The sequence below is a fragment of the Onychostruthus taczanowskii genome, unplaced genomic scaffold (assembly GCF_017590055.1).
Source record: "Onychostruthus taczanowskii isolate IOZ18803 unplaced genomic scaffold, ASM1759005v1 scaffold74, whole genome shotgun sequence".
NCBI classification, from domain to species: Eukaryota; Metazoa; Chordata; class Aves; order Passeriformes; family Passeridae; genus Onychostruthus; species Onychostruthus taczanowskii.
In genome coordinates this window covers 1,304,404-1,330,050 of record NW_024505229.1, presented here as the reverse complement: position 1 = coordinate 1,330,050, position 25,647 = coordinate 1,304,404, and the positions used below count along the sequence as shown (strand labels likewise).

At 48.2% G+C, this 25,647-nt stretch overlaps 2 protein-coding genes across 2 annotated transcripts; one reads left to right on the top strand and one right to left on the bottom strand.

Annotated features, from left to right (window-relative positions):
• The first annotated feature begins 6,743 nt into the window (after positions 1-6,743).
• Positions 6,744-21,416, top strand: PIGR (polymeric immunoglobulin receptor). Its single transcript, XM_041422705.1, has 12 exons — positions 6,744-6,807; positions 10,484-10,579; positions 11,464-11,793; positions 12,261-12,584; positions 13,173-13,496; positions 13,842-14,156; positions 16,642-16,762; positions 17,239-17,357; positions 17,847-17,966; positions 18,092-18,150; positions 18,975-19,147; positions 21,358-21,416. The coding sequence occupies exons 2-11, from the start codon at positions 10,498-10,500 to the stop codon at positions 19,098-19,100; spliced, it is 1,920 nt and encodes a 639-aa protein (XP_041278639.1). The 5' UTR covers positions 6,744-6,807; positions 10,484-10,497; the 3' UTR covers positions 19,101-19,147; positions 21,358-21,416.
• Positions 21,417-22,700: 1,284 nt separating this feature from the next.
• Positions 22,701-24,329, bottom strand: LOC121345511 (interleukin-20-like). The gene is made up of 5 exons (XM_041422523.1): positions 24,171-24,329; positions 24,003-24,068; positions 23,452-23,604; positions 22,996-23,070; positions 22,701-22,778 (listed from the first exon to the last, which is right to left on the bottom strand). Exons 1-5 carry the CDS (start codon positions 24,327-24,329, stop codon positions 22,701-22,703), a joined length of 531 nt encoding a protein of 176 aa, XP_041278457.1.
• Between the last annotated feature and the right edge of the window lie 1,318 nt (positions 24,330-25,647).

Below are 25,647 nucleotides of genomic sequence, written 5' to 3'. Positions count from 1 at the left end.
CTCTGTAGGAACCTGCTCCTCCCGGGACCCAGGAACAGCCACCCCTGAGAGAGCCACAGCACCCCGTCCTGCTGGCCACAGCACAGCCAGGCACAGCAGCAGGGCACATGGGATGGGCACTGTCCCCTATGGCACCACCATGGGCACTGTCCCCAGGGACACCACCATGGGCACTGCCACCCCGGGCACCATGTCCCTGCTGCCCACTGGCACCTCTGCAGCCTCCCCAGGTGACACCTTCCCGGAGAGGTGAGTCCACAGCCACATCCTTGGTGTTTTGCAGCCTGCCTGCCCCACTCCAGGGCCCTGTGGAAGTTGTGCACAGCTGGAAATGCCTCCAGGGACGCCAGGAGGGAGAGAAGGCAGCGAGGTTATTGCATTTGTGGGGTGCCCCAACAAAGGGAGGAATGATGAATCTGACTCCGTGTTCTCAGGAGGCTAATTTATTATTTTATGATCTATAATATATTAAAGAATGCTATACCAAGCTGTACTAAAGAATACAGAAAAGATAGTTACAAAATGCTAAAAAGACAATAATGAAAACTCGTGACTCTTTCCAGAGTCCTGACAAAGCTTGGCACTGATCAGCCAAAGAGTCAAAATAATTCACTGCAGAGCCCAATGAAACAATCACCCGTGGGTAAACAATCTCCAAACACATTCCAAATGAACAAAACACAAGAAAATCAAACGAGATAATAATTGTTTCCCTTTTCTCTGAAGCTTCTCAGCTTCCCAGTAGAAAAAACCTGAGCCAAGGGATTTTTCCAGAGAATGTGAATGCCCCACGAGGCCGCCTCATGTCCGTGCACACTCTGAAGCTGCCTCTGACCCTGCTGGTGCTGGCTGCTGCCCTGGAGCAGATGCCAGAGTCAACAGCCGTGCTGCTGCCTGTTTCCCTGTGCTCAGGGCACTGACAGGACCTTGGGGAACAAACGGTGCTGAGGTTTGAGCAATAGCCCTGGGGAGCGTGTGGCTGCTGCACTGCCCAGGGCAGCCCCCCGAGCCCTGCAGGAACTGCAGCAGGATGGCTCCTAGTTAGGGAATAACATGTAAGGGCTCTGTGATTGCAGAAGGTTGGAGAAATGCTTTATTAAGCTATACTAAGAGCTTAATAAAGATTATATTATGTTATATTATATTAATTATATTATATTATACTATATTATATATTAATGCTTTATTAAGCTATACTAAGAGCTTAATAAAGATTATATTATGTTATATTATATTAATTATATTATATTATACTATATTATATATTAATGCTTTAAGCTATACTAAGATCATATAAACATTTATTTATTTATTATATTTATTATATTTATTTATTATATTTATTCTATTATAAGCATTTATTATATTTCTTATATAAATTTATTTATATAAACATTTATTATATGTATTCTATTATAAAATTATAATATTTATTATATTTAAGTATTTATTATATTTATTATATTATAAAAGTATAATATATACTAATGCTTTATTAAGCTATGCTAAGAGATTAATAAAACATCTATTATATTTATTCTATTATAAAATTATAATATATACTAATGCTTTATTAAGCTATGCTAAGAGATTAATAAAACATTTATTATATTTATTCTATTATAAAATTAAAATATATACTAATGCTTTATTAAGCTATGCTAAGAGATTAATAAAACATCTATTATATTTATTCTATTATAAAATTATAATATATATTAATGCTTTATTAAGCTATGCTAAGAGATTAATAAAACATTTATTATATTTATTATAATATTATAATATACATTAATGCTTTATTAAGCTATACTAAGAGCTTAATAAAACATTATATTATACTATACTAAAACTATATAATATTAAAGAAAAACTCGTGACCCTTTTAGACCGTCATGACTCAGCTTTGATTTAATTGGTCAACCAATCTAAAACAATTATCACTAGTGGCCAATTAAGAAATCACTCTTTGGTAAACAATTTCCATAACACATTCCGCATGTGCTAAACAATAGGAGTAGCAAATGGAGATAAGAATTGTTTTCTTCTTTCTCTGACCTTTCTCCCAGACTTTCACAGCTTCCTAGGAAAATCCTGGGAGAGAGAATTATTCTCTCTTTGTCAGAGAATGTGAATGCCACACCAGGAGCCCACGGGCAGTGCTGGGAGCTCGCTGGTGAGCCAGGAGTGAGCTTTGGGCTTTGGGCAAGGTTCATCCAAAGGCTGGCAGGGTTTTGGGCAGGAATTATTCCCCGCTCGTTCTCGCACCAGCTCCTGTGTCTCACCCCAGTGCCAGCTGCTTCCCGGTGGATTTCCCTCCTGTGAGCAGCTCCAGCTTCTCCCCCGGCTGTGGCAGCAGCCAGCCCTGCTGGAGGGATCCTGCAGCTCCACCAGGAATTGCAGGGCCGGCCAGAACCCAGCTGGGCAAAGTCCACAAATCCACTTCAGTACCGAGATGGGCACCTGGGATCCTCATCCAGCCCCATCCTCCCCATCCCCAGCTTCCCCCAAGCCACATTATCCTGGCACAAAGAGGGAAGACAGCTTCCAAAAATGTGAGGGTTGTAACAGCTTCCAAAAAGGAGGTATTGCTCGTGAATTGGTGCTGTGCTTGTGAATTTGTGTTGTGTAAACAGCTCCTTTTCCCTTTGGAGGGGCTAATTCAGCTGGCAGCACAAACCCCACGCAGCAGATGAAAAATCACTTCCTCATAAGCCCAACTCCAGATCAAATGATTGCAACTCTCCTTGACTGTTGACTTTGCTTTGATTCAGAGTTTACAGCTCCTTGGTACTCTTTAGTGTGACAACAACCACCTGTATGAGCCGCAAAGGTGACTCCAAACCTCATTTAATCCTGGTGCTTATCTTTCCAGCTCCTCCGGGCAACCACAGCTGCTCCCAGTCGTGTTATCAGCTCTGCTTTTGCTGATTTGCATCACCATCATCATCCTCACCCTGGCCAAAATCAAGCTTCAAAAGCAGACAGGTAAATTGGCCCCAAACATGTTTTGGGGCTGCACTGGTTGTTTTGCAAGGGCTTGCTTGTGATTTCCAGGGGCTGGAGTCTGACCTGTGGAATATTTCCATCTCCCAGGCACGTGTCTGTTCTGCAGGCCCAGAACGTGGCTGCACCTGCAAGCAAAGTCCTTGAGAAGTTGTTTGGTTTTGTTAGAAACGTGCTCAAACACAAAGCAAATGAAGGCAATGGAAATGCTGGAGCTAAAAGCGAGGCTGGGTTTTTGTGGGTAGAGGATTTGTGGCTCTGTGGGTGACAGAAAATCCTGGAGGGAGGGACCCGTGTGGTGGGACTGCTTCACTCTGGGCAGCTTCTGGGGCCAAATCCAGCTCATTCCGTGCAAAGCTGACAAAGACAGGCCCAAAAAATCCTTTCTAAAAACTGATTTGCATCCAGACCGTGTTATATCCATAGAAATAAATTTAGGGACAGAAAACCTTCGGCGATGACAGTGGTGAGGGGAAACATGTCATTCACAAGAAGGAAACTGTGAAATAATGGCCTAAAATTGACCTAATTTGGTGTCTGACACCCTGGAATACTTCAAGAGGTGCTGGTGGGGGTGTTCCCTGCAGTGCATCCGTGTGTTTTGTTTTACAGGAGGAGGAAGAAGCAGCACAGGCAGCCTGGAGCCAGCTTGTGCTGGGCTGAGCCCTGGAAAGGAGGAAAGGATGGAGGAGAACCCGAGCCCAGGAGAGCAGCAGGAACTCAGGATGAGCTTTGTAGGCAAATGTAGGTGGGTGTTTGCTGAAACTGGCACTGCAAGTGTTGTCTCCCTTGATAAAAGAGAATAAACTGACATTTCAAGCAGGGGATTTGTGGCTTAGTAAGGAAAAGCAGGTTTGCAGTCCAGGAATCACAACCCACAGCCCAAGAATCACATTCTGCTGCCAAACTCCTGCCTTTACTACTTCCCAAGAAACCTAAAGGCAGGGATTTCATAAGACTTGGATTAAATCCTGCATCAAGTTTATATATTTATTGTAGGGTTGATTATAATTTTTGATTGCAAGCAGTAAAGCTGTTATCTCAGTTCCTGCCTCTTTCAGTAAATTCTGATTTCATATCTCCTTTCTCAGCATTAGACAAAAGTAATTATTGTTCTCAGTGTTGCAACCATGTCATTCTCTTTTGTTCTGTTGTGCAGGACAATCTCTGCTATCCTTGGAAATATCAGGATGACCAGCTTCTATGTAAGAGTCTCAGATTGTTGATGCTTTTTAGAGAAAAGCTCCTGTAAAAATCATCTCAGAAAATATTTTAAAGTGTATCTAATCTGGAGGAATTTGCACCAGTGAGAAGCACTCCACTGAAAAAAGAATAGTGGAATAGTGGCTCAGAAATTTGGTGATTTCATGTTCTCACTCCAGTGTACTCAGAGCCAACAGGGGTCTTCTGGTCCTAAATATAAATAATAGAAAGAAAAATTACACTTCCACTAAAACCTTGAAAATCAACTAAACTATCAATATTCTGTGAAAAACTCCTGAATGGGAGAATGGAACCCAGAAATTATTTGTGCCTTTTCTTCCTGGATGTCTGAGCTGGGGTAAGCCTGGGATGATTCTCTAAACCCAGCAGGAGGTTGACTCCAGAAGTCCCCCCTGACCTGGGTTTTTCCACCTTTCTGTTCTCAAAACTCCTTAAAATATCATTTTAAATACCAAGTTTGGCATAAACCCAGAAATACCTATGAAATTACTTCTACAAATACCAGAGAGAAGCAATGTCAGATCACAGCTTCTCTTCTGTTTCATTATTTTACAGTTACCCTATGGGGAAAAATTACTTTTCAAGGTGCCTGATGAAGACTTGAGCGAAAACCTTCTGTGAAAGCTCCTGGATACCTGAGCTGGGAATTTTCTCTGTGGAAAGCCAAGCCCCAGCACCTCCCCCTGCACTCCTCAGAACCCAAATCCCCTTTGCTGAGAGCTGAACCCCCCACACTGCCCAAATTGCTCTGTGTTTTGCAGAAGAGAGAATAAAATAACGCCCTGAAACCAGCTATTTGTGGGTTGTTTCTCTGAGGGAAAGGTAAAACTGGGGAGGGGTGGGGAAGGAAGGACCTTTGTGGCTTCAGGGTTGCTCACATCAGAGAATCACAGAATTGGAAAGGATCAGGCTGCTCAAAAAATAAGGATTTTTGGTATGTTTTTTAAAAAATCTTGATCCACAGAGTCATTTTCCAACACGTCTCGTTTCAGTTTCTCAGACACCCACGTTCCCAAAGTCTGGTTTTCCTTCACCTCTCCTGCAGGGATATCCACAGCTTCAGACCCAGCAGAAATTCAGCCCAACCACAGCCCAGCCCCGAGCAGCAGCGTTGGTTTCACGCTCAGATCGGGGCTCATGCTGCAATCTGCACTCCCCAAATAAAAGCAATCCGAAGGTTGTTTGTTTTCTGGAGATGCCAAAATGCTTTGGAACCTGGGACTTGGCAGGGAAATGCTTCCTCATGTGCTAAAGCAAGGAAATAAGTTTCAAATATATTTGCATGAGGCAAGGGGTTGGTTTTACTGGAAACCTTGAGGGTGAAAAGGGGGGTTTGGTTTAAAAAAGCCTCTTCATTCACCTTAGATTAATTTTTGCTCCTTGAGATGCACCAGCAGGTAGAGGTTCCCATATTTCTGCCAGGTTTTCCTCTGCCCATGGCCATCCCACCTTCCTCTGCACGGTGTTAAAAACACATTTCCATCCCTCTGCAGGGTCCAGCAGGGAAGCTGATCCTGAGGGATCCGTGCCTGGGAGAGTGGGAGCTCCGGGAGAGCAAACACAGCTGTGTCCACCCTGGTCCAGCCGGCACAAGTGGTGGCCACGAGGCAAAAAAAGTCATGCCAGCATGACCTGGGGAATGTTTGGAATGCCCAGGGAAGCAGCACTGGTGGGAAGCTTGGAGGGGATCAGGGTTTGTTCCCATTGAGGTCGAGGTGCTGGTGGCTGCTCCCTCAGTCCATGATCCCCACCAAGCACAGCCACAGCCAAGAGCTCCTTCCTCGCCTCAAGAGCTCCCTCCTCATCTCAAAAGATCCTTCCTCACCCCAAAAGCTTCTTCCTCACCCCAGAAGATCCTTCCTCACCCCGAAAGATCCTTCCTTGCTCCAAGAGCTCCTTCCTCACCCCAAGAGTTCCTTCCTCACCCCAAAAGATCCTTCCTTGCTCCAAGAGCACATTCCTCACCCCAAGAGCTCCTTCCTCACCCCAAAAGATCCTTCCTTGCTCCAAGAGCTCCTTCCTCACCCCAAGAGTTCCTTCCTCACCCCAAAAGATCCTTCCTCACCCCAAAAGCTGCACATTCATAGAAAAAATGGAGCTCAACACACCTCAGCTGGGCTGGGCATTGGCAGGGCATGGGCTGGGCTTTGGCTGGGCTTTGGCCAAGCTTTGGCTGGGCTTTGGCTGGACAGTGGCCGGGCAATGGCTGGAAAGTGACTGGGCTTTGGTTGGGCATTGTCAGGGCAATGTCTGGGCATTGACTGGGCTTTGTCTGGGCATTGTCTGGTCACTGGCTGGGCTTTGGCTGGGCATTGTCTGGGCATTGTCAGGGCAATGTCTGGGCTTTGGCTGGGCTTTGGCTCCCAGCCCCAAGAGGGCAGAGCTCACCTGGCAGCGCTGCTGGATGTTGTTCCTTTAAGGCACAACAGGTGGAAACGCAGGGCGAAAGGTGCAGGGAGTATTTAAAGCAGGTTGGCACTGCCACAGCCCCACGGGGACACAGGACACAGGACACTCACAGCAGCTCCCAGGTCAGCCTGAGAGGGAAAGAGAGAAGTGCCAGGAGGAGCCTGGAGTGTAAGTAATGCTGCTTTGGCATCTTTGGGAATGCATAATTTTTTATAGGGCCGTGCTGGGATGGGGAAGGAGAAGAACACAAGTCTTGAGCCACTTTGGAGGAGCCATCCTCACACGGGAGGGACGCAGCGATTTGGAGCCATTTCATGTTCAGAGCTCGCTGGTGGGAGGCTGATTTCTTCTGAAAGAAACATAGGAACAGGCTTATGGCAGTTATGGTTTCTTCTCTGCGGCAGATTTTTAATATTTAATTTCTGGAAGAAAAAAACCCCAACATTAATTATCATTACAATATTTGCATTAAGTTTTAACATAGGAAAGAAAAGTCAGTAATTATTACTGTAGTAATCTAAATTTTGTGACTCAGCCTGAGGTCATTACTGGCTTTTGAACCCCAACAGGAACATTTTGAAATTTTAGAAGAGAATTACCGCAGTTGTGTCCTAAAGCAGCTGCTTTGGAAGCTCTCTGAGAAGTTTGTACAGTTACAGGAGGATAAGTAGAACCTGAAGCTTAAATGAATGGCCTGGATGTGGTGTCCTAAAAATTAAATCAGAGGAGTCTGACAGAGCCCTGTCCCACTCAGACCCATGAAGGTCCTGTACACCTGAATTCCTACTCTGCAAAGGGAACATTCCTATAGATGTCATAAATTTCTGAAGTACAAATAAACATCACCTAATTGCAATTGTTAATGAGCCCACAGTGGCACCATCCATCCCTCCAGACTGAGGTGAACGTGTGCTCTTGGGCCACGGGATGTTCCTGCTCCTTGCAGGCAGAGGAGAATTAAACTAAAATAATTTACTAGTGCTGAAGTTGGTTTCAATTTCCAGCCCAAGAAACAAATGAACCATGAAGGTCTGATCTGAAAAGCAACAAGTGGGTGCATGGAGGATCTGAAAGGAACAAAAAATCAGATCTCAGGTTAGTGTAGAGTGGATCCAACAGCTGAAAGGAACATAAAATTGGCCAACAGCACAGCCTCAGCTGGGTTTGCAGTCACTGCCATGACAGCTGCCTGTTTATTCTATTTTATTTCTTTTCTGAAATAAGTTGCTCACATTTTTAACTGACACAAACATTCTTAGTTCAGAGTGTCCCAAGCACTGCAGGCATTCCTAAAAACTGCTGATTTCTAGGTAAATCCTGATAATCTTCAGCAAGTTCTACCTAAGTGTTTCTGCTCACCGCATCACCAAACAAACCCCTCTTATTTATTCTCTTAATATTGTAAAGGAGGCATCTGCTTGGAACTGGAAAAGTTTGTTTTGTTCACATGTTTGGGTCAGCTCGATCTTATATCTGGAAGTTGATTGCTCATTCTTAACCCTGGAGAAATGGGGTGGATTGGTGGCTTTTCCCCATTCCACTGCAGCAAATAAAACCCATGGCAAGGCAAGATCAGCAGTGACCTTGATGGGCAGTTGAAGATGTGAATAATCCAAATGAAATTTGTTGCTGTGCCCCTTTTTCTGCGCTCAGAAGCCTCCAGCACCTCCTCACAGCACAACTCTCTCTACAACAACTTGCATCTGCACAGCTTCCCCATGAGTGAAAAGGATTTGAGGGGCAAAATATTACCTATATATAAAATATATAGAATATATGCAATATATTACATCTCTGTCATTATTTCTCAACTATTTGAATAGCAGCAAACAAAAAGCCAGAAGGGATCCCAGGCTGGAGTGACAAATGTCACAATTAAACCTTTATGTTTTGTCAATGCCATGGCATGGCCTTGACACTGGTCATTGTCAGGAGCAATAGTTAATATCTAATGGGCTGGACTGGGCTGATCCCTGGCAATCCCTCCAGCAGGAATTCAGCAGAATTTGGGAATTGGACTCTGGTGTTCCATATCCAGACAGAGCAGCTCCTGGCTCAGGTTTGCACAGCCTAGGGGTCAGGTCCTGGTCTCTCCCAAATCATTATAAATCTGAAGATAATTGTCCCCAGGACTGACAGAATCCCAAAAGCACAACAGAAACATGGGGAAAGTCTTGTAATGGAGGAGATTTGAAGAGCCAGCCTGGCCAGAGAGCATTGCTGCTGGAAACCTGGAAAATATGAAAATTTAGGCATAAAATAGCACTGGAGAGGAAGATGATGGTCCCAACCCACATCCGGTCTTGTAATGGAGGAGATTTGGAAGAGCCAGCCTGTCCAGAGAGCACTGCTGCTGGAAACCTGGAAAATATCAAAATTTAGGCATAAAATAGCACTGGAGAGGAAGATGATGGTCCCAACCCACATCCAGAAAAGTGTCCTGGAAATGACCATCAGCCAGTTTTAAGGGTAAAGACACTAAAAACACACCTATAAAGAGGGACTGGCTGAGGGGGGGTTTGCCCTTCCCAGGGCTTTACACACAGCACTAAAATGTCCTTGTCACCCAGTGGAGCTGCAGCGAGGTTTAGAGCCCAGCACGAAATCAAAACAGAAAGTGTTATTCCTTCTCAGAACCACATGAAAACAACAACAACAACAAAATTATCTGTCCTGAGTTGGAAAGCAAGAGGAAAGGCCATTCTGTTGCAATTTTTCCATTTACATTTTAATGATATCTGAGAAAACAGGGCTGGGGACAGCTCAGAGCTGTAGGTGTTGGTGGTGCACGAGCACAGGAACCACTGGTTTGGGTGGGCACAGATTTTGGTAACCCTTCCAGACCTGACAGAACATCGTGGGCTGTACCCCAAAACCAGCCGAACTTTTAGAAGAAATTAGAATAAGAGATTATTTCAACTTTGCCCAAATGGGCAAGGCTGAGCTGGGTGCTGCTTGCAGCACAGGCTGGAGGGCAGTGAGGTGACCATCAGGCAGAGCTGCTGTCAGCCAGGGGCAAACATCAAGGCCCTCTTTGTGCCACTTTGTTTGCTTTGTGCAGAATTTGTTATGTTTGCCTTGCTGGCTACTTCTGGGACGTGTTTGAAAGAGAATTTTTCATGCTCAATGAGTTAATTATTAGCCATGGACAAGTGGCCATTGAGCAAGGAGAAATCACAATACAAGGAAGAGGCACAACAGAACACCTTTCATCTTAACAGGGAAATAAAAGTTTTTTTCTCCTGCCGGGAATTACCCTTAATAAAATTGTGTCACTTGATGCCCTGAAATCAAATTCCTCTGATTGTTTATAAGGGTTTTCCTTGGCATCTCTCATCAGTTCCTGTGGGTGCCTTCTATGAACTTGGAACAGACAGGTGGATCAAGAGGTGTGCTCAGGAAATGCATATAAAGTCTGATTTTTGGAGCAGCAGAGCTGAGGTAAATCCCTACAGCTCACTCAATTCCTCAGCAGCTGAGGAAAGAATTAAAAAGCAGAGGTGAAAATATCATCCTTTTTCTCTTTTGTGTGTCCTTGGAGAGACCAGGGAAACAAAGAGAGTCACTAAATATTGGTTCCAGTCAGGAATTCTGTGACAGAGGGAATATTGGGGTGCTGGGATGAGATCCATGGGTCCTGTTCCTGTGCAGCAACCCAGGCAAAAACAGGAATATAAGTAACTCCCTTTTTCCCATCCAATTCCTCAACAGGAGCAATTAAAAATATAAAAATATTTCTCTTTACTTCACATAGCCACAACCCCATATCTTTCAAGCACAAAGATTATTAGATGATAAACACTTTGCAAACGCGATTGCTCAATATCTTCCACGTCTTTTCCAGGGAATGCAAGAAAAATGACTTTACTGGCGTTCCTCCTCCTGCTCGCCTTGGTCCCAGCTGGGTCTGCAAGAGGCAGACACCTCCCCAAGGCAGCCAGTGAGTGTCACCTGCCTGGGTCACAGGTTTTGGGGCGCCCAGGGACCAGAGGTGGCACTGGGAAGGGAGGAGGAGGGTCTGGGTGATGCCTGCAACAGGCTTAAAAAGATAAAGATAAAAAGATAAAAGTGGATATATTTAATGAAAGGCCTTCAGGTACATTGAGGGCAGACGAAGCCTCCCACGAGGCTACACCCAAAATGGATGATGGTCATGAGCTTCTTGAAACAGAGGCCAGACAAAAAGTTAAAAAGACAAAAGTGGATGTATTTAATGAAGGGCCTTCAGGTACATTGAGGGCAGACGAAGCCTCCCACGAGGCTACACCCAAAATGGACAATGTTTCTCGAAAACAGTTTTTTGAGTTTCTTGAAACAGAGGCCAGACAAAAAGTTAAAAAGGTAAAAGTGGATGTATTTAATGAAGGGCCCTCAGGTGAGGACAGACAAAGCCTCCCACAAGGCTACACCCAAAATGGACAATGGTTACGAGTTGCTCAGAGGGAAATAAGTTTGGTCCTTTTGCACATTCTGCAATTCCAGCTTCAGGTAATGAAGGCAGATACCCCCAGTTTGCTCCCCCAAAACTCACTTTTGTATATATTTTTGGGGCCTGAGGCAGAGGGCATCCTTGAGCTGCAGGCCCAGAGGGACTTTTGTCTGACCAAAATGTGAAGGGAGCTTCTAACACTCCATATGCAGCTCAGAGCTCTACATTAATGCGGTACGGGATCTGAAAAATATAAAAGCTAAAATCTGAAGGCGCCATGAGGAGCACCTTTATCTCCCGGGTGCCCCTCGCTGCCGCAGGGCCTCGTGGGCCCTGGTGGCACGCACAGCCCCGGGGGCACACAGGGCACTGACCCCGGCCTGTTCTCCCCGCAGTCTCCAGCCCCGTGTTCGGCCCCCGGCAGGTGCACGGCGTGCTGGGCGGCTCGGTCACCGTGAAATGCTTCTACCCACCCACGCCGATGAACAGACACGACAGGAAATACTGGTGCAGGCAGAAGGGCTCCAGCTGCCTCACCGTGGTGTCCACTGACTACGTGGCTGCCGGCTACCAGGGCAGAATCACCCTCACTGACCACCCCGAGGCAGAACATTTCCTGGTCAACATCTCCGCGCTGGAGCTGAAGGATGCTGGCGCTTTCCAGTGTGGCGTGGGGGTCAATGGCAGGGGACTGTCCTACAGGGTCACTCTCAGTGTTGCTGAAGGTAATTACAACCTTGGGATTCCCTAAAATAACATTTTCTTGGTATTTTACCAATATTAGGACTCCCCGAAATACCATTTTCTTGGTCTTTTACCGATATTAGGACTCTCCCAAATACCATTTTTGTGGTATTTTACCAATATTAGGACTCCCCGAAATACCATTTTCTTGGTCTTTTCCCAATATTAGGACTCCCTCAAACACCATTTTCTTGGTCTTTTACCAATATTAGGACTCCCCCTAATACCATTCTTGTGGTATTTTACTGATATTAGGCCTCCCTCAAATACCATTTTCTTGGTATTTTGCCAATTTTTTTGCCAATATATTGCCTGAAATACCATTTGCTTTGAGTTTTTCCCCCTCTCCCTCTTAAACAAGACCCCACCTCTGCCCTGCCCGGTGTGTGAGAGCTGCAGGTGCTTTCAGGGAGGGTTTATTTCAGCCCCTGAGTGTCTCTGTGCACAGCCCCACCTGTTCCTGAGGCACCTGAGCTCTTCTACGTGAAGCTCCGCAGCACCTGGACCGTGACCTGCGGCTTTGGGAAGGACACTGCCGAGCAGAGGAGATACCTGTGCAAGAAGGAGAAGGAGGGCTGCCGGAATGTTATTAACACCGAACAGGACAAAGATATCCCAGAGAGAGTTCAGCTGACTTATGAGGACCCTCCAGGCTCGTTCCGTGTCACCATGACTCAGATGGACTGGGAGGATACAGGCTTGTACTACTGTGGGGCTGGTGAATATGGCAAGGACAACACAAGCAAGGAGCTGGACGTGTTCATCTACGAGGGTGAGCTGTTTCCCTTCCTTTCTCCTGCTTTTCAGAAGCATCACCATTCACTTTATTTAGCAAGAACTTGAATTTCTCTTTGCTATTATCCCATTCTCTCATCTACATACTTATTTCTATTCATTTAACCACCTGTAACGTACTAAACCATCACTAAATGAAGCTTGTATCCAGACTTCATATTTCCAGAAGTGGATAGCTCTGTTCCCCAGCCCAAAACTCCAGGAGACAAATTCCACCCCCCCAGTCTGAGGTAGGCAAGCTGTCTCTTCAAGCCCCCAGTTCCTTAAATCTCAAACTGACAGATGTAGATGGTCCCTCTAGCAAAGGGAGCAAGGCTTTGGAATATCTGTCCACAAAGCCAACAACGCTCAGTGAATTTGGGAAAAAGCAAGGCCTGACTGACCCTTTAGGATTAATTCCCACCAGTGCCAGGACAATCTCCTGATGTTTGTACCCCTGAGCTTTGCCTGGCCTTCTCTTAGCCATAGCAGATTTGTTTGATCTGATAACGTTGATTTTCTTGGGAGGGTGCCCCATGGACACAAGTGAGACTCTTGTAACTGCTCATTTCATTCTTACCAACAGACAAAAATTTCCCTCACCTAAAGACTGACATAACTGCAAAGAATGGAAGTTCAGCAAGCTTCGAGTGCCTCTATGACCCTCTAATAAATTCCTCCACGAGGTTCTGGTGCAAGCGGAAAGGCAGGGGCTGTGACACGATCATAGACAACACTGGCTATGTGAAGAAGATCTATGAAGGAAGAGTGGCCATGTTTGAGAACCCCGAAAATAAAACTGTCACCATCATCCTGAACCAGCTGCAGGAGAAGGACAACGGCAGTTACTGGTGCATGTCAAATGAACTGAGGGATCTGCAATCATCAACAGAACTGACTGTCATACCAGGTAAGAGCCGTGCCCTGGCAGTTCTCTGCCCGCTCAGGAGGTACAGAAACACCCCAAGTGAGCAATCTGGCTTTTTGGGGAGAAACGGGAGCTCCAAGCCTGAACTCACCCCAGCAGCTTTAAAAACTGAGGCAGAAAATTTCAGTTTTGTGGGAATGCGTTCGCAGAAAATTCCCATGAAATATTTCTTAATCCTTGCAAGAAGAGAACCATAAACAGCATCTTTAATGTTAATTTAGCAACACAAGGAGCACTTTCCCCTCCAGGCTCCATCCCCAGCAGCACCTGCATCCCCCACCCCTGAAACCTCTCCCAGCAGCCCTGATGTCCTTTTTGCCCTCGCAGGAGAACCTACACTGACGGGAAAGAAGATCGTGGAGGCACAGGCGGGCTCGCGGGTGAATTTAACCTGCTGTTACCCCTGCAAGTACTACTCCTTCGAGAAGTACTGGTGCAAGTGGAGCAACACGGGCTGTGCCATGCTGCCGGCGCAGCAGCAGGGGCTGCCGGAGCCGGGTGACAGCTGTGACCGCTCCAGCAGGACGGCGGTGCTGAGCCTGGACCCGCTGGCCAAGGAAGATGAAGGCTGGTACTGGTGCGGGGTGAAGCGCAACGGGGTCTTCGGGGAAACCATGGCCGTGGAGCTGCTGGTGAGCACAGGTGAGCTCCGGGCGGGCGCAGGTGAGCTCTGGGTGGGCGCAGGTGTGCTCTGGGTGGGCACAGGTGAGCTCCGGGTGGGCGCAGGTGAGCTCTGGGCGGGCGCAGGTGAGCTCTGGGTGGGCACAGGTGATCTCCGGGAGCAGGTGAGCTCCGGGCGGGCGCAGGTGAGCGCAGGTGAGCTCTGGGTGAGCGCAGATGAGCTGCGGGCGGGCGCAGGTGAGCTCCAGGTGAGCGCAGGTGAGCTCCGGGCAGGCACAGGTGAGCGTGGGTGAGTGCAGGTGAGCTCCGGGAGGGCGCAGGTGCGCTCTGGGTGGGCACAGGTGAGCTCCGGGCGGGCGCAGGTGAGCTCCGGGCGGACGCAGGCGAGCTCTGGGTGAGTGCAGGTGAGCTCCGGGAGGGCGCAGGTGCGCTCTGGGTGGGCACAGGTGAGCTCCGGGCGGGCGCAGGTGAGCTCCGGGAGGGCGCAGGTGAGCTCCGGGCGGGCACAGGTGAGCGCAGGTGAGCTCCGGGCGAGCGCAGGTGAGCTCCGGGCGGGCGAAGGTGAGCGCAGGTGAGCTGCGGGCAGACGCAGGTGAGCTCTGGCTGGGCACAGGTGAGCGCAGGTGAGCGCAGGTGAGCGCAGGTGAGCTCTGGGTGAGCGCAGGTGAGCTCCGGGCGGGCACAGGTGAGCGCAGGTGAGCTCCGGGCGGACGCAGGTGATCTCCGGGTGCAGGTGAGCTGCGGGCGGGCGCAGGTGAGCACAGATGAGCTCCAGGAGGGCGCAGGTGAGCTCCGGGCGGGCACAGGTGAGCGCAGGTGAGCTCCGGGCGGACGCAGGTGAGCTCCGGGCTGGCGCAGGTGAGCTCCGGGCGCAGGTGAGCTCCGGGTGAGCGCAGGTGAGCTCCGGGCGAGCGCAGGTGAGCTCCGGGCGGGCGCAGGTGAGCGCAGGTGAGCTGCGGGCAGACGCAGGTGAGCTCTGGCTGGGCACAGGTGAGCGCAGGGGAGCTCCGGGTGAGCGCAGGTGAGCGCAGGTGAGCTCCGGGCTGGCGCAGGTGAGCTCTGGCTGGGCACAGGTGAGCACAGGTGAGCTCCGGGAGGGCACAGGTGAGCGCAGGTGAGCTCTGGGTGAGCGCAGGTGAGCGCAGGTGGGCGCAGGTGAGCTCCGGGCGGGCACAGGTGAGCGCAGGTGAGCTGCGGGTGGGCGCAGGTGAGCACAGATGAGCTCCGGGCTGGCGCAGGTGAGCTCCGGGCGCGCTGGCGCTGCCCGTGCCCCGTGCCGGCGGAGGGCTCTCCATCACCGCTAGGCTGCAGCAGCTCGAAAGAGAAGCGCTGGCACCCCGCAGCCTCCCGGCCGGCTTTCGGGGTTTTTGTCTCTCAGTTTTGACTTCCCAGTCATAAAAAAACCTCTTCAAGTCTAAAACTCACCTCTTTCCACAGCAATTTTACTTTTAACCTCGTATTGATTAATTGTTCGTATTACAATGTAATATTTTATTTTAAAATATTTTATTTTAATTTTTAAGAAATAGTATTATTATATTATTATATATAATTATATATTACAATTATATTTTTATATTAATAATATAACAATTTTATTATTATATAATTAATTATAACAAAGAATAAATACTTATAATTAATAATCTATACTTTTATAATTATATGTAAGTATTATTATGTTATTATTTAATAATTATTATTGTTATTATTTAATAATAATATATATATTATTTTCTAACAATATTTTAATTTATTTTTAATATATTTATTTCGTTTGATATTTAATTCTATATGTATTATTATATTATTATTGAATACTGATTATTATTATTTTATAATAATGTAATATATTATTATAATATTTTAGAATAGTATTTTATTTATTTTAGAATATATTTATTTAGTTTAGGCAGCATCTGGCATCTTTCAGGAGGAGAACTAATCAAGTTCACAGATCTTGCTCCAGGGAATTTCTTGTCTTAATAAACATGAAGCCAGGAAGGAGCAGGAGAGGCTGACACCTACAGCAAGGGGCTTAGTCTCAGTTTTGGAGGAGTATTTTGGAATTGAAATGGTTTTGGGGAGGAATATTGTTAGAAGCAAAGAATAGAGCCCTGGGCATCTGATATTTACCCATCCTGAGTGGGTGATGGCCAAAGTGAAAACAGAGTAAACCAGCCCCATTTCATTGCTTTTGGTGGGCAAAGAGCCAGGAATAAAAGCAAAGCAAGGAGGTAAAATTTGATCTGGAAATATTAGAGGCAGAGCCCAGAAATGCAAGATTTTCGAAAGTTCATAGGCAGAGAGAGACTACTTGAGATTTTTGCAGTAAATTATTTGTTGTGAGAGCATTTCAGGCCTCGAACCCACTTCTGAAGAGCCTCTCACAGAAAGCCAAAACCCACAGCAGCAGCTCCTTGTCCACCAAACACATCCCAGTAGTTTCTGTGTCCAGCTCTCATGCTGCTGCTCTCTCACCACCCTCCTTCCCTGGGACACACAGGGAGAGATGCCAAGCTCAGCCCAGAGTTCCTGGATGTTGATTCCAGCCACGAGGCCGGAGCTGTTCCCCCAGGAGGATCCCACAGCGATGCTGAGGTGCGAAAAGGAGCTGCCCCAGAAAGGTTGGTACTCTCCATCCCCTGCCATTTGTCTTTTTTGTGGGGTTTATAGGAACCCGTTGTGTTTGTGCACCCTGTGTGTGTTGTTTAGCAACGCACAAAAAAATCTTGTCCCCAAAGAACTTTGCTCTAAATGTCAGAGAAGATAAAAAGTGACAGCAAAGGGCAAGATGACTCACAATCTCTAATTTGAGAAAATAGTATCAGAAGGAAATTATTAGAAATTCCAGGTACAAAGTACTTCTGTTAATATTAGAGAATTTTCCTTCATGTATTTATAACCCAGCTGCTGATGTAGCTCTTTCAGCCTGACCTCAAGCCTATATTTTTATTTGGGTTTTGTTTTATTCTGTGTGCTAGAATCCAGTTCATTGATTGAATTGCACCATGCTCACTCAGAATTACCATCCTACCCAAATTTAGCCTGCTGGATTTTCACGTGCATCATTCTCAGTGAGATCTCTCTCTCTCTGTTCCAGCTCTGATGAAAGCCATGGCTCCAACACTCTGGCCTTAGTGCTGGGCCCTCTTGCTGGCCTGATCCTGATTGTTGTGACAGCTTTTGCCATCGTCAAATACAGGCAGCTGAAGAGATCTGGTGAGTCCCTGCCTCTCTGGGCTCTCAAGAAACAGCAGCAGCACTGAGATAAATGTGCTGGGCTGAGCTGCTCTCCTGGTACCACACCAGGATGGGCAGGAAGGTCCCTGCTCCTCCTGTGACCCATCCAGAGAGCTCCAACTGACCCCATCCAGACAACTCCAACACCCTGCTCCTCCTGTGGCCCATCCAGAGAGCTCCAACACCCTGCTCTGACCCATGCAGACAGTTCCAACCCCCTGCTCCTCACACTGACCCATCCATAGAGCTCCAACTGACCCCATCCAGAGAGCTCCAACCCCCTGCTCCTCACACTGACCCATCCAGGGAGCTTCAACTCCCAGAGTGTCCAGGCTGGGACCGAGCCCAACCCTCCGTGGGCTTTGCCCATTGTGCCACAGCATCACCTGGCACAGAGGGTTTGGCTCTTCATGTGCTCCTACCCACTCTGGGCGAGCCCTGAGGGATTTTCCTCCTCCTTCTCACCAGACCTGGTGTCCGTGGGGAGCTACAGGACCAACATCAGCATGTCAGACTTTGAGAGCGTGAGGGACTTCAGTGCCAGCAACGGCGTGAAGGAGAGCCAGGAGACCCCCATGGGAGGGGATGGTGAGTGACCCCAGCCCAGCCCCGGGGTCAGGGACAGCCCTTCCTTGCTGAAATACCCCACAAAAGCCACAGAAACACCTGCCAGCCACTGCCCCCTCCCCAACACTTCTTTTCTCTCCCTGCAGAGTTCATCACCACCATGGACACTCCAGAAAGCGCTGCCAACACAACGAAGGCAAAAAGGGTAAGGGGAGGCAGGAGAGAGGCCACTGGCCTGGGAGATGTGGCCACAGCCCTGCAGTCTGTCCTAAAGGGGCTGTCTCCTCCCAGGGGCTTTATTTATACCCAGCTGCTCTCCATTTTACCCAGATCCAGCCCCTGCTGCAGATTAGCCCCTGTGGGTGGGGGGGGTCTCACCCTGTCCTCACTCCCTGTTTTAGCAGAGACATTAACAGCAGCCACTCTGCTTCAAGAAATAAACCAAGGCAGCCCCAGGCAGCGTCAGGAAGGTTGGGTTTGTTACCAGAAATATGAATCACTGGGATTAGCAGATGGCTGGAAACCATCACATCCCACTTCTCAGTGGTTCAGGGGACACAGGGAGGCAGGGAGGGCTCTGCCATTGCAAGGGCTGAGATTTGCTGTGATCTCTGCCTTTCCCCAGTTTTCTGTGCCTCACCTCCCCTCCCCTTGGGTAAGATCATGGTGCAGTGGCCCCATTTGTCAGTGGCTGCAGGTGCCAGATTCAAGCCTGTGCTTTTCACAATCCCTACCAACAGGAGAGGCGTGGGTGCTGTAAGTGCCAGGAACTGAACTGGAGCAATCAAGGAAACTGTCAGGACACCAGTAAAGCCCAGCAGCTTTAGGACAGGGGAGCTGGATGCCAACACCCAGGGGCAGGCTTGCCAAGGAATCCCAAACCTAAAAGCTTTCAGGGTTGATGCTCACATCAGCACCAGTGTGAGCCGCTGGATTATCCCACTCCTGCAGTGTCCCCGTGTTATCCTGGGATATCCACAAAGTGCTGCCCATCCCCATCTCCTGACTGTGTCCTCCTGTCCTTCCCAGAGCTCCAAGGAGGACGCTGACCTCGCCTACTCTTCCTTCCTCGCCACCTCCAGCAGCATCGCCCAGGGCAGCGCCGGGGGGGACAGCGCTGCCCTGGACGTGTCCCCACCCCAGGACCGAGTCTGAGGGGAGGTGGCAGCGCCTGGGACTGCCTCTGCCTTGAGGATCACAGTGTCAGCAAATAACTGTGTTCATTTCTCCCACAATTTGCTATAGCTTGACCTGTTTTTTGCTTAAATTCAGCTTCGAGTGGTGATTTAGGAGGGATGCTTTGATGCCAAGGGGTGCTGGAAGTGCAGGTCTGAGTGAGAAGGTTGGGCTGGGAAACAGCAGGAATTCGAGTGACTCATCCCACCAGCAGCCCTAGTTCCTACACTGGGCTCTCACAGGCCAGAAGGAGCATTGTGGAAAAAAAAAAAAAAATCCCATTTTCTTTTAAGGGCAGCTGGAAAACTCTTTAGAGCAGCGTCTGATGCTTTTGGTTCCTCTGAGCTTTCCTGACCTGAGGGCAGCACCTGCAGGCCAGACACGTCTGGAGTGTTTGTGTGCACGAGCAATAAAGAATCCAGTGGCTTTCAGCAGACTGGGGCACTCAGCGTCTGTGGGATATCACAGGAGAGCCCACCCAGAGAGGCACAGAAAGGGTGGGAAAAGCTGAGTATTCCACAGATAAAGCAGTGCAGGAAGAGGTGACAATGGCAATCTGGTTATCTGGCCGACACTGAATTTCATTGAGGATAAACACAAATTATTCCTTAATTGTGGATTCCAGAATTTCCCTGAGGGTGAAACACAAGTAATTCCTGAACTGTGGATTTTCGGTGCTGGGATGAGCAGGGCAGCATCTCCCTCCTGCTCAGCAGCTCTCACATCCACATTGCCCCTTCCTGGCAGCCCTCAAAGGGAGGCGAGGGCTCACCCGCCTCCTCCCCAGGGCTGCATCTCCTCAGCAGCGCCGTGGGAAGGGGTTGGGGTCTCGGGACAGGCGGGGAGGGGTCGGGACAGGTCGGGACAGGTCCGTGAAAGGGACCGGGACAGGGGCCGGGACAAGTCCGTGAGGGGCCGGGATGGGTCCGTGAGGGACCGGGACAGGTCCGTGCTGGGACCGGGACAGGTCTGTGAAAAGGGCCGGGACAGGTCCGTGTAAAGGACCGGGACAGTTCCGTGTAAGGGGCCGGGACAGGTCCGGGAAAGGGCCGGGACAAGTCCGTGTAAAGGACCGGGACAGGTCCGTGCTGAGACCGGGACAGGTCTGTGTAAAGGACCGGGACAGGTCCGTGAGGGGGCCGGGACAGGTCCGTGCTGGGACCGGGACAGGTCTGTGAAAAGGACCGGGACAGGTCCTTGAAAAGGACCGGGTCAGTTCCGTGTAAAGGACCGGGACAGGTCCGTGAGGGGCCGGGACAGTTCTGTGTAAAGGACCGGGACAGGTCCGTGAGGGACCGGGACAGTTCTGTGTAAAGGACCGGGACAGGTCCGTGCTGGGACCGGGACAGGTCCGTGCTGGGACCGGGACAGGTCGGCGCCCGCCCGGGCCCGGGAAGGGAGGGAATGCCTGACTCAGTGCAACAGGAAAGGCGTGAGCCTGGAAAGCATCCCCGGCGGGCAGCAGCGGCAGGAGAACGCTCGGGTTTGGAAACTTCTGAGAGGAGAAAACCCCTTTCGCTCTCCCTTTGCAAATCCTCTTCCTCCTCAGCCTGCCCCGCGGCGTCCTCTCCCCAGCTCCGCTCCTCCCTCGCTGCCCTGGGAGCACCGGGACCAGCTGAACTCCGGGAGAGGAGCAGGGGCTGGCAGAAGGGATGGGCTGAGCATCCTGCAGCCCTCAGCTGCCTGCCGTGCCCCCCGCTCCTTCCCACTGCCGGCATTTAGTTAATTGTTCTTATTACAATGTGTAGCATCATTTAGTTTAGGCAACATCTGGCACCTTTCAGGTGAAGAATTGAGAAAGTTCACAGGTTTTGTTCCACAGAACTTCATGTCTTAATAAACATGAAGCCAGGAAGGAGCAGGAGAGGCTGACACCAACAGGTGACTAAGGGGCTTAGTCTCAGCTTTGGTGGAGTATTTTGGAATTGAAATGGTTTTTTGGGGAGGAATATTAGAAGCAGAGAAAGAATAGAGCCCTGGGTATCTGATATTTACCCATCCTGAGTGGGTGATGGCCCTGGGTGCTGCCGTGCCCTGCTGTGAGGACAAAAGTGTAAAATCCCTGGTTTAGGTGAAAGTACTGAACTAGGCATGGGCTGAGGGGTGCAGCATACAGGGTGTGATGGATGGGATGAGCTGTAACGACTGTGAAGCTGAGGGAATAAAACCCTCAAGCTGTGATCCAGAGCCCACAAAGATCCCTGAGGAACTCACCAAGCATCTCCTGCTCCTTCAGCGGGTGCCAGCTGATTTCCTGGGGTCAGGGACGAGCTGTGGCACCTCACTGCATCCCAGCGTCATTCCCAAGGGTTGTCCTTCAACAGAGAACCATGGAATGTTCCAGACACCTGTCATTCCTAAAAGAATGATGGAGCTGAACCATCAGCTCTCCTGAGCACTGCCAGAGCACGGTGAGATGTGTTCACCTGTTCGTGCCCTGACACCTGGACAAATGAAACCCATGGGAATGGGAATTAACAGAATCAAAGCCCTGAGAAGCTTTCCTTTGGCATCAGCAAATATCTGAGGGAGGACAGGGAGCAGTCAGAGATCTTTCCTTTGAAAGGGAATCACCAAACGTCACCCAGCCTGACACTTGTGCCACAGGGAAATGCTGGTGCTGTCCCCCAGCTGGGATTTAGGGCATGCACTGGGTACTAGCAACACCAAAATGGGAGAGAACACACCAGAGCTCTAAATAATGCACAGTTTTGGGGACAAACTGCTGGGATTTAGCAGCACCAAGGTCTGAGTTTGGTGTTTCTGGCGTGCCCGGAAGGATGCATCAGCCGTGGCATGCTGGAGTGACAGCATCTGCTGTAGGAGGACACCACAGAGAATTCAGAAAGTTTCACCAGCAAGAATCTTATAATTCCTCAGAATTTTGACAAACAGACTCAGCACAGTTTCAAGTTGGGTTTATTTATGGTCATCACAACCAATTTCCACAAAACTCACTACTGAGTGTCAGTAAATTGCTCAATACACTCAAAAACCTTTTTCTATTCAGCAACCACATATCTTGCACAGAAACTTTTTTACTGATAAGGCAAAAAATATCATCTCAAAAGGAAACACAGATTTCTAAGGCCTGACATACCTGCTAGGACCTATTCTTGGAAGCATTTCCCACATTGAACTTCTCATTTCTGCCAGATCCATCAGTGGCAGCAGCCCTGAGACCAAGCCCAAGTTTATGCAACATCAGCTGCACCAGAGTCCTCCCAGCCAGCTCTCAGCACTCATTCCCCACATTCCCTAGGCAAAATATCTGTAATTTAAACAAGAATTTTATTACATGATCACAGCTTATGTCTGCCAGCAAGAGAAACCCTTGTGGGTTTTCCCTGGGAGCATCCTTTGATAGCAGCGAGGGCGATGCTGATTTAATCAATCTCGTTATTTCGGTCTTAATGAAGACTCTGCTGATGTCCCTGGCTGGCAAAGCTCTCCATGTTTGCCTGAATGCAGCTGGAACCACTGGGGAGCTGCACTGATACAATGATTTATTATCCCTCTCATCTCTGCAAAGCCCCTGCAGCTCCCCAGCCCCAGCCCGTGGGTAATTAACACCGCCCGCTAACGAGATTTCTCCATCCAGTCCAGGAGGATGTCCAGCTCCCCCAGGGATTTCATGGCTGCAGATGTGACATTCAGCTGAAATTATATTTAAAGCAATGAGCTGTAAGCAGGCACCATCAGCAGCCCAACATAAAGAGAATTTAAATATCTGTGTTAATAATAATATCCAGAATAATATATATATTGTAATATTACACTAAATAATAATAATAATAATAATAATAATAATAATAATAATAATAATAATAATAATAATAATAATGTGTGAGACCAGACTCAGTCACCAACTCACCCCTTCATAGTTTGCAAGTATTTGCTTGAATTTCTCCGTGGATTCCTCCCCACACAGGCAATTGTTGTGCTCATGCTGGAAAAACAAAATTAATTCATTAGTCTGGGTAGTTCATTTTTTAAAATAAGATTTCAGTTTCTGATTTGGCTGGGCATCATAGACTCAGACACTGCAGAACTCTAGGAAAGGCTGCAGGTCCCTAAATCAGGCTTTAGCCCACTTGACAGACACGAGGACAGGATAAATTTTGGCCTTTGGGACCAACAGCGGAGTTTGCTGGTGAGTGGGGAAATACAAAAATCTCCCAGTGGACAGAACACTCTTCACACCACACACTTCGTATTCTCATTAAAAACCATTTATACAAACAGAGAGTTTGCAGCTTCATTAATCTCCCAGGTTAGTTTATAGATTAAATATTAAAAGATGCACATTGGAGCAGGAGCCAGGACTTACACACTGCCCGAGCTTCCTCCTCGTGCTGAGGAAGGAGTTGGCAATGCTGCTGATTTTCCTGTTCACAAACGAGTCCTCGGTCCTGCAGTGCTTGAAAACCTTGTCCACGTAGAAGGTGAAGAGCTGATAAGTGATGCAGCATCTGTCTGAAGACTTAGAAAATTAATTTAATGACTAAAAGTTCTTCCAAAGGGGTGTAACCTGCAGTCGCTCTCTGGGATAAAACATCTCTGACAGGAAACTCGTGGTAGCTGAGCACAGCAGGACAGTTTGACTCAGAGAAAGCTTCTTCAGTGGCGCTCGATTGAAGCTGATAAAATAGATGGGAAATCATTTTATGCTGATTTTCCAGGAGATCCATCCTCAGCAAGTCTCACAAAATGAAACCAGCTGATTTTGTATCAGAGGCTGAGACCCGGACAGTGGCTCCTGCCCAGGGCTTTGGGGTGTGAGAAAGCTGAAAATCACTGGTTTGTGATGGATTGCACTTCCCAAGGTCACATTCACCTGCTTTTGGATCCTGTAAAGGCTCCCCAGCCAGGGCCACCTACCTTGACCTTGTGGAGGGAGTGAGGGTGGGACAGGATGCTCAGGGTCCGGATGGGGTCTCTGGATTGCTGCAGAGAGAACGGAGATGGGCACGGAGCTGCTGGCTCCAGAGGGGCTCCAGGAGCTGCCAGGGGCTCCCACAGCCCCCCAAGAGCCTGAGAAATACTCACAATATTGGCTTTAATTGCCGTGAAGCCAGCCCTGATCTCTGTCATGCTCATGGAAACCCTGCAGGCTCCAAAGTGGAAGATTTTGTCCCCAGCTGTCGGCGTCAAATTCACCCAGCAGGACACGGAGAAGAAGCAGAGGAACAGGGGGGATCCTCTCATGTCAGCTGCCTGGGAGACCTGCCCAAGGAAGAGAATATTCCTCCTTATTTTTCTAGATAACACAACAGTGATCCATATGAAAAGACACAAATTTTATTTCAAACTTGTACACCTGTATGAAAAACCCCATACTCATTACTATCTCTTACTCATTTCTTTTTGCTCCCCATGAGCAAGAGAAAAAAAAATCTAATATTTAACTGAAGAGCTCAAAAAGAAAAGGGAAAATGAATAAAATATCAATTAAAAATGTATCTAAATAAACATTAGACTGTAATAACTAATAACATTAGTTATTCTGAAAAGATCTTTTCAGAAAAATAAATACAGTGAAATTAAATTTTTAAGTCTAATGACACAGAAGCAATAGGAGGTAACTGACTGAAAGTAACAGATCCCAAAGTCTTATCCCAAAAGAAACCAGTTTTCCTCTGGAACAGCATAAGTCAAACACAAGTTTTGTTAGCACTGAAAATTAAGGTTATTAATGAAAAAAAAAATTTCAGAGAAAGGAACACAAGGAAATACCCAAAAGGACATAGAGCAAAAAGATAAATTCAGTTTCTTACCTTGCTCTTTGGTGTGGGCTCACCTCTCTCACTGACATCTGGCCTGGAGAGCTCCAAAGGAGGCGTTTTTATCCCGGTACCAGGAGGAAATAACTCTTGGATTAACTTTTGGGATTTTTCTTGCTTTTCCCAGCACGTATTTCCCTTTGTAATTTGCTGAATTAATGAGCTCGTGCAAGGGACCAGCTCTCTCTCCCACAGGTGTTTCCCTCACCTGCGGAGGCGGGAACTCTGGCATCACTGCGTGGGTTTTCTTTTGGGAAGAGGGATGTGAAATCCCAAAATTAGGGACCATCCTTGGGGGTCACATCCCTAAAATGCCCCAACATGGAGCAATGCTGGCAATCCCCTTCTGGAGAGGGGCCATTCCCAGCTCCCCTCATGGGAATGTGGGAATGTGGGAAGCTCAGGGGCATCACTCTGGGATGTGGGAAGCTCAGGGGCATCACCCCACACAGGATGCCAGTGGTCCTAACACTCCAGGACTTCTGGCAGTGGACCTGGTGGAACTGGTGAAACTCAAGTCCAGGGTTTTCTCCACCACTGTCCTGGCACAAGTGGCCTTCCTCTGCCACTTTCAGGGAATCCTGGTTCCAGATTCAAGGAATCCTACTACCAGGCTCAGGGGATGCTGTCCCCAAGCTCCTCAGCTCCTGGACACTTCTCCATCCTGTGGTGTTGGAGATGCACAGAAACACAAGGTCAGGGGTTTTGGAGGACATAGGTCCCACCCTGCTGGCAGAAGTGGT

What these genes read in the sequence shown, in the direction of transcription:
- PIGR (XM_041422705.1), top strand. Translation starts at nt 10,498, where the DNA reads ATGACTTTACTGGCGTTCCTCCTCCTGCTCGCCTTGGTCCCAGCTGGG. An exon ending in ACACCTCCCCAAGGCAGCCA is followed by an intron (nt 10,580 to 11,463) that starts GTGAGTGTCACC and finishes TTCTCCCCGCAG; the next exon opens with TCTCCAGCCCCGTGTTCGGC. An exon ending in GGAGCTGCTGGTGAGCACAG is followed by an intron (nt 14,157 to 16,641) that starts GTGAGCTCCGGG and finishes TGGGACACACAG; the next exon opens with GGAGAGATGCCAAGCTCAGC.
- LOC121345511 (XM_041422523.1), bottom strand. Translation starts at nt 24,329, where the DNA reads ATGAGAGGATCCCCCCTGTTCCTCTGCTTCTTCTCCGTGTCCTGCTGG. An exon ending in CGGCAATTAAAGCCAATATT is followed by an intron (nt 24,069 to 24,170) that starts GTGAGTATTTCT and finishes TTCTCTCTGCAG; the next exon opens with CAATCCAGAGACCCCATCCG. An exon ending in GGAGGAAGCTCGGGCAGTGT is followed by an intron (nt 23,071 to 23,451) that starts GTAAGTCCTGGC and finishes TTGTTTTTCCAG; the next exon opens with CATGAGCACAACAATTGCCT.